The sequence below is a fragment of the Frankliniella occidentalis genome, unplaced genomic scaffold (assembly GCF_000697945.3).
Source record: "Frankliniella occidentalis isolate FOCC.00 unplaced genomic scaffold, Focc_3.1 Scaffold25, whole genome shotgun sequence".
NCBI classification, from domain to species: Eukaryota; Metazoa; Arthropoda; class Insecta; order Thysanoptera; family Thripidae; genus Frankliniella; species Frankliniella occidentalis.
This window is the reverse complement of record NW_026267155.1, coordinates 1,034,880-1,042,044: the sequence shown is the minus strand read 5'-3', so window position 1 is coordinate 1,042,044 and position 7,165 is coordinate 1,034,880. Positions and strand designations below refer to the sequence as shown.

The window sequence follows — 7,165 nt, the reverse complement described above, 5'->3', positions numbered from 1 at the left end:
CACCCTCCCCGCCCCCGCCCCCGGCCCTGGCCTTCCGGCCCGGGGCGTCCACCCTCACACCCTGGCCGACATCCAGCAGCCGCTGCAGAAGGCGGCGCCTTTGGGGCGTTCGCTGCCGCTGCCGCTGCCACTGCCGCTGCCCCTGCCACTGTTCGTGGAGCCGAGCCCCGGTAGCATGGCGTACATCGACGAGGACCTCCTATGGTGTCCCGACGGTGACGACGCCGGGGGGATCGCAGAGCTCGAACAGTGTTTGGTACGTGGGCACCAATGTGAAGTCTGTCAGTTTAATCTTTGCTTCCTACTAGGGGTTTACGGATAGGGTGATGTAGTGGGAGTCAAGGACTCCAGTGCATAGTCCAACAGGTTGATGGTTGCTTTCTGGTGGCGGTTCATATAGTAAATTATGGGTTTCTGTTTACAGGAGGCAGCGACAGTGAGTCAGAGCAAGGCCAGTTCAGACTCCCAACTCCAAGGACCAAATGGACCAGCAACGAACCAAACGCCACAAAGTGGCTCCACTCAGCAACAGAATCAACAGCAGACGGGAAGCTCAACCCAGGCTAGCACATCAGGCGCTTCACAGGGTGCCTCTCAAAGTGTTTCACAGCCTGTGCCTCAGAGCGTCCCACAACCTGTGACACAAACTGTGCCACAGGTTGTTCCTCCTCAGACCGTCCCCCAGGAAGCAGGCGCACCACCCAGGACACCACCTGGCTCCTTAACAGGCCTGGGAGAATTAACTCAGCAAGACCTCTCAGGTCTTGTTGGTGATGGAAATGAAGATGATCCTGAAGACCTATTTCAACAACTGGGTGACTCTCATTTTGAGCTTGACAACTTCTTTATGGCTGAACTTGAGGAAAAAGTACGACAGGCAGCAGAACCTAATTTTAAGGTAGTTACCTAAAGCTTGATTTATTTGAATTTCTGGATAGATAGTTTATATTTCAGTCTCATAATGTCTCATTGCTAATTACAGGAGGAAAATAACAACGAAGTACTGTCTGGCAATGGAAATCCTCAGGACACCACTAGAAGTAGCGGAAGCAGGGGAACTACCAGTAGTAGCAGCAGAGGGGCCAGTACAGGTAGCAACAACAGTAATTCAACAACCACCACCACCACCACCACTAGCAGCACCTCTAGTACTAGCAACGACCCCAACATGGCTGCTCTAATCCACGAAATGAGAACCAATCGATCTAAATTCAACATAGCAGCAGCGAACCCTTTACTAGCAGGTAATAGACCTTACAAAGCTGATTGCCTATGATTTATGCTTGGGCCGTCGGAATGATCTCTAGAACACTTGTTTTAATCTTCGCCACCTCGGTGGCGTTTAGATGTACCCCACGCAGCACAAGGAAATACTAGAAAAAGGAAAAAAACACCGGGTGAAGCATTGGTTCTCTTTGCAGAAAAATTATCGTCACCGGCAAGCTGTGCGGTGAGCAGTAGTGCTTCGTGCCCAGATGGATTTAACGACGGCGCCCGCCTGGACATCAAGATGGAGTGCACGGGGCTGGAGATGGACGACTGTCAAGGTAAGGAGGTGGTCTGGAGCGCTGGAGCGCCCGGGCGGTAGGCAGACCATTCGACACCGTGCGTCGGTACCCCACTGGGGAAGCGCGGAGTAGCTCGTCTCAGAAAAGGGGAGAGTTGGGGGGGGGGGGGGGGTGCAGGGAGCGGTACGCCTGGTCCGGCACATTGAGATCGTCCAACGATATATCTATCTCTGCGGGGGGCGACAGGCGATACCCCTCGCGAGAGAGCGCTCGGGCGGGGCTACCCCGGGCGGTGGGGGGCGGCCGCCGGGCGCCGCCGCGAGAGGGCGCCAGCGAGCGCTCCCGCCTCATGACCTAGCCCAAGGAGGACTTCCCTGGCGCTACGCAGCGCCACGGCGCCACGGCTGACGCACGTCCAGGCGGGAGTATTTCCGCTCGTCAACGCCGCACTATTTTTAGCAAATGAAACGAGTGTGTGTGTGCGCGGCCGGCTGGGGAAGTCCTTCTTGATTTGCAAATCGGTTTACTACTATTTTTCATGTATTTCTATCTGTCGGTTTTTTCCATTGCCGGCTCGTTTCGCGGCCAATACGCCGTAGTTGTTTCTCTGTGAGTGCATACTGCTCAGCGAAAGTGCGTCAGATATTCGCGCTTACGCTTAGCCCACGCAAGATGCAAGCCCTCATAGCGCCTGTTAGGTAGGCAACATCTTAGCATCAGTGCATACGTGCAATGCGGGGTGGCCTACCCCGACTCTCGCAGGCGTCAAACCCGCGTAAATGAACCCGGGAAAAACGGACGTACATACTTTCTGGATAACGCACACTTAAGCCCGACACCACGCCTGTTACCCACCATACTTTGCAGAGAGTCGTGAAAAAGGAAACTTTTCGTTTTGTGTGAAAATCGGCGGTTTCGTTTTTTTGAGACCATTGGTGTTTTCACGCGTCTGCGTCCCCACTGGAGTGCGAGAGAGACGGCCGCAGGCGGACGGCTTCAGCAGCCGGAAGCCCTCCCCCCCCCCTTCCCTCGTGGCCGCGCGGGGTTATTGCGAATAAAAGCTTCCTGCGGATGACGAATGCCGATGCGAATGTGTCCATGGCCCAAAACGCCAACCGCGCCCGACCCGGCCCCCGCTGCAGTTCCGTCAGGTGGATTATTTTTAGCGAATTCCCCTCCGCCGCGGGTCCTCCTGGTCCACTGTAATAAGTACAATACTTTGTAAATTTGCGACATTTTTGTGTTCATACAACAGTTAATGTAGTTACGACCGTTAATTCTGACTATTTGGTGACACTCATGGAGTGTTAAAAAGTCTCGTTTTTGTTTCTTTTTCGTAACCATTCAAGTTTGTTACCCACCGATTTCTTTCGGGGAAAATTTTTACGAACATTTTTAACAGCGATGCTGTGCCGAGCTCGCTTGGTTTATGACTGCGGGCTACACGTTGAGTTGAGAGCTAGCGGCATACTGTTAACCCTGGTTGTCGAAAGTGTGCACTCGTTTATATAGCAAAGTAGCGGCGAGTAGTTTGGCGGCATGCGAAATGTCATGCTGAAGAAAAGTAGACGCGCATAACGCTTCACAGAAATTCCAAGAAACGTGTCTCCCTCTCCACTGCTAAAAAAAGGTTACTAAACATCAAACCCTTCGTGAAAAAAGTGCCACTCTTCGTATAAAATCCCTACTCTCGTTTGTAATCAAAAATGATTGATCTAAACTAATCACGACTAGCCATTACGAGAGCCGAGAGCCTTTATAAACAATCCCCCCCCCCCAAAAAAAACGTCGCGAAACTGTGTGATTTTGTTTTCAATGAATAATAAGTACACTGGAAAAACAAAGGTAGGACTCGAAGGGTTTTAATAAAAACTAGCACTCCTGCAATGGCATTAAAACTTCCCAAAGGTGTTAATACCCTTGGACACTATCGTGCCTTTGCAAAGGCATTTAAATTTAACACGCCTATAGAGAGGCACTAATAAGTCCTACCTTTGTTTTTCAAGTGTAGTGTTGGGATCGGTTGGGATCTCGCAATTTATTACTCTACAAATGAGGACATAGTCCGGAGAAGTCGCAACCAATTTTTACCAACAGTGGCCTCCCCTCGACCCGCTTGCCAAGTTTGAGGAAGATGCGACCTTGGGGGGAGACCGCAAGGGAGGGGAAGTCACAAACAAGCATCGATACGATGTCGCACCACAATTTCTTGCTCGATAGAGTGATTCCATATAGTGACCATTTCGCAGTCGGTTTCCCCGCGGGGCCCGGCGGCGGGCCCGTCACCTGCCTGCCGCCGGGCTGAATCAGTCAATATACGCCCCCCGGGTCGAGCCCGGCCCGGGCCGGCGACCGTTGTCCTGGTCAGGCATGGCGTAGGTCGCGCGATTAGGCGGTCACTCACCCAGGCTCCTAGTGGCGACCCTCCCGTCGTCGTCGTGGGCCTAGCGTCATGATTCGGTTAGGCCCGCCCGACCTCACGCTATGCGCCGCCCGCTTACAAATATATTGCACGGCTGGTGTGGTAAATTAATGATAAAGATTACTGCTGCCCAGCTCTGGAGGGTTTCGCCCCCATCGCTTTTTCTAAAAGGCGCGAGTGACGTGACGTTATTCTGACAAGTACCCGGCGAACAGTAATGTACGCGTGGAGCTGGGTAGTATCGACTCTCTTGGGCGGTCACTGAACATGTCGTGGTTAGAGCAAAGTATTCACGGCACGAAACGTGTACAGTGATTGACAAGGCTCCAGAGCGCCCCTCCCGTCGGCGTAGGCAACACATGCATGCGGTACAGGTACGCTATGCTATGTACCGTGCGTCAGGGCTACGGCATAACACTTTTGAGTGTTTGCATACCCTCCTAGGGGCCATGGCGCCTAACGGGTCAAGCGAGTACGCAACCCAGCCTACTGTTGTGTCCAGGCCCTGCTGACTCACGATGCAGCACCTCACGACAGAAACCAAAACCATACCGTGACAGTGATCATCTGCGGTAGCACCACGTGACAGCAACCATCTCATGACAGCCACAATCTCGTGACAGCAACCATCTCGTGACAGCAACAATTTGATGACAGTGATCCTCGTGGTGATCCTCTGTTGCTGCATCTCATGACAGCAACCATCTCATGGTAGCAAGAATCACATTCACGACAGTGATCCTCTGTGACAGCAACCATCTCCCGACAGTCGTCCTCTGTGACGAGCAACCATCTCATGACAGTGACCCTCTGTGACAGCAACCAACGCATGACAGTGATTCTGTGGCAGCACCTCGTATGAAAGTGAACCCCGCGGCAGCTCCTCCACCCTGTGCCTGCCCCTGTCGGTGCGCACGCCTACCCCAAGCTGGGCTCGCGTGTGGGCGCCATGGGCGGCGCCATGGGCCGTGGGCGCTGCCAGGGACCTGCTGGGCCTGGCGTGACGTAGGTGCGGCCTAGTCAGACCCAGTGATAGCAGCGGCCCGATGAGTCGCACGCACTGTCAAAAATATCCTCGTAAATTTGCAACTCATGTTGTAATTTTTATTATTATTTACAAAATATGTTTTAAATTTTGCGACAGCCTATTCTTGATTGTCGATCAATTGCAAGTCGATACAACGCGCTCAGATTCAAAAATTTTTAATTGAAATTTTACGACCCACACCATGGCAAGTTTTTCCGTAAACCTTTACGACTATTTTTCACAGGAATATGTTTTATCATAGGCCTATGTGTTACGTACTGTAAAATTACAACTTATAACTGTGGAATTTCAATCATTGTATATCGACTTGGAATTTATTGACAAATAAGAATGGGCAGTCGTAAATTGACATCATATTCTCTAAATCGAAAATACAAAATACGTTGTAAATTTACGTAGATATTTTTCACATTGCGTCATATGCAAAGCCCACCTCCACTGTTACACAAAACACAACACTGGTAAAACAAAGGTTGGTCGTTCGAAGGTTGCAAATCCCAGCTCCCTTCGTGGCATGTACAGTTGTTTGGGCTGGGGTGGTATTTTTTCCACACGAGACCGCGCGGTGGCGCCCTCTGGCGGCCGAAACAGGAAACATACCGATAGTGATGCGGTGTGGAGGAGAACGGAAGCTCTTGAGGAGAGAGAGAGATATCTGATGCGATGTGACGGCTTCTGGCGAAAGTGAGAGGGAAAGAGAGAGAGAGATAGAGAAAGAGGGATGCAGGGCGTCTTGACTCGGTCTTGACTGAATCGCGTGCGAGGGAGATAGCTGCACAAGGGTGGTGTGTCCTTCCCTGCTCGCCTGACTTGCCACCCTCTGCCTCCTTCGCTCCTATGCCTTGCCTGCGCCGCCAGCCCCACCGTCTTCGACCTTCAACTCGTCGCGGCGGAATTTGACCTGCTCCAATATAGTCTTATTTCGACCCTTCCCACCGCCGCTATTTGACCTATACGACCACCCGTCGAACATATAACCGCCTGCGACCTTATACGACTTTCTGGCTAATGTTGCTCGTATTGTGTCCTCTCATCGACTCGCCCTTCGGGTTTTCTGCATAAGGTTTTACGTTACGTTACTAACAAACAAAAATAAAATAATTGGTAGCAAAAAACAAGAAAAAAACAAGAGCTAAAATGTTTGTAAAATATCAAGTTCAATTTTCTCTTCAAAGAAGCGTGTAATTTTTTAAAAATTTAAAAACACCGGTAAAACGAAGGTAGTATATCCTACCTTTAAAAAAAGAGACCACTAAAGCTCCAAAGGCATTACAGTTTATATTTTTTCGAAATATTTCGTTCCCATGGAATAAAATTGGATTTTAAGACCCATTTTCGTAATCTACGCAAAATTCCGCGTCGAACGAGCCTACATCTGATTGGGTTCTGTTAAAAAGTAGCATAAATTGATAGAATTTTTTCGTACTTTTTGACTGGCTTTTTATTTGCTGACTGCTTATCAGCATTCTTTTACATGTAGGCTCGCTTGACGTGGAATTTTGCGACGGATGCGACAACGTATCCCAAAATGTGATTGGTTTGCTCATTCAGAAAATATTTGGGAAAATCTGAAAATAAACAATTTACCACTCCAAAAACGGGTTCAGCACCCCTGCAAAGGTAGATATCGCACCTCTGTTTTTACAATGAACTACTGTTCCAAACCTGGAATATTTACAAGGGAACTTTTACAATACTCGACAAGAATTGAAAACGTGCCCCGCATTGCGACCCTTCCCTGCTGTGATGCGGGCCCGGGCTGCCGCAAGAGGGGAGGGTGGAGTAGGGTAGATGGGGTAGGCTGGGGTAGGACAGGATAGGCCCGGGCGGGCGCCGCCGGCCTTGCTCGCCGCAGAGAACGTTGACCCAGTCTTTGGCGCAAACAGCGAGGCCTGCCGAGCCCCGCCCCGCGCTTGCGCTGCCACGCCACATGCGGCATAGAGCCCTGTGTACGACGTTATGCCCTTCGGAAGGTCAGAGCCGCCCGGGACCGGCACAGGCCTATCTGAGGGAAGGGGCAGGGGGGAGGGCCTGCTCCCCCTTCTTTACCCCCCTCGGTCCCCTCCCCCTCTCTTGCTCCTACCTCCTCGCGACCTACGACGTCACCTTTTCGCATTACGTAAGCGGCCCGGGAGGAATGCCTTCTTCCTTCCCGTCGGCTAATCACGTATTTTAAACCAGTAAACG

General features: G+C 51.2%; 1 protein-coding gene across 4 annotated transcripts in view; it reads left to right on the top strand.

The window, feature by feature from the left end:
• Positions 1 to 6: 6 nt before the first annotated feature.
• LOC113212314 (uncharacterized protein DDB_G0271670-like) overlaps positions 7 to 7,165 on the top strand; it is a 160,922-nt gene continuing 153,763 nt past the window's right edge. For all 4 annotated transcript variants that reach the window (XM_052265233.1, XM_052265232.1, XM_052265234.1 and 1 more), the window contains exons 1-4: positions 7 to 256; positions 425 to 898; positions 983 to 1,244; positions 1,422 to 1,547. In XM_052265233.1, the coding sequence (XP_052121193.1) occupies positions 176 to 256; positions 425 to 898; positions 983 to 1,244; positions 1,422 to 1,547 (943 nt within the window). In that variant the 5' untranslated portion in view covers positions 7 to 175. The remainder of the gene's footprint in view (positions 257 to 424; positions 899 to 982; positions 1,245 to 1,421; positions 1,548 to 7,165) is intronic.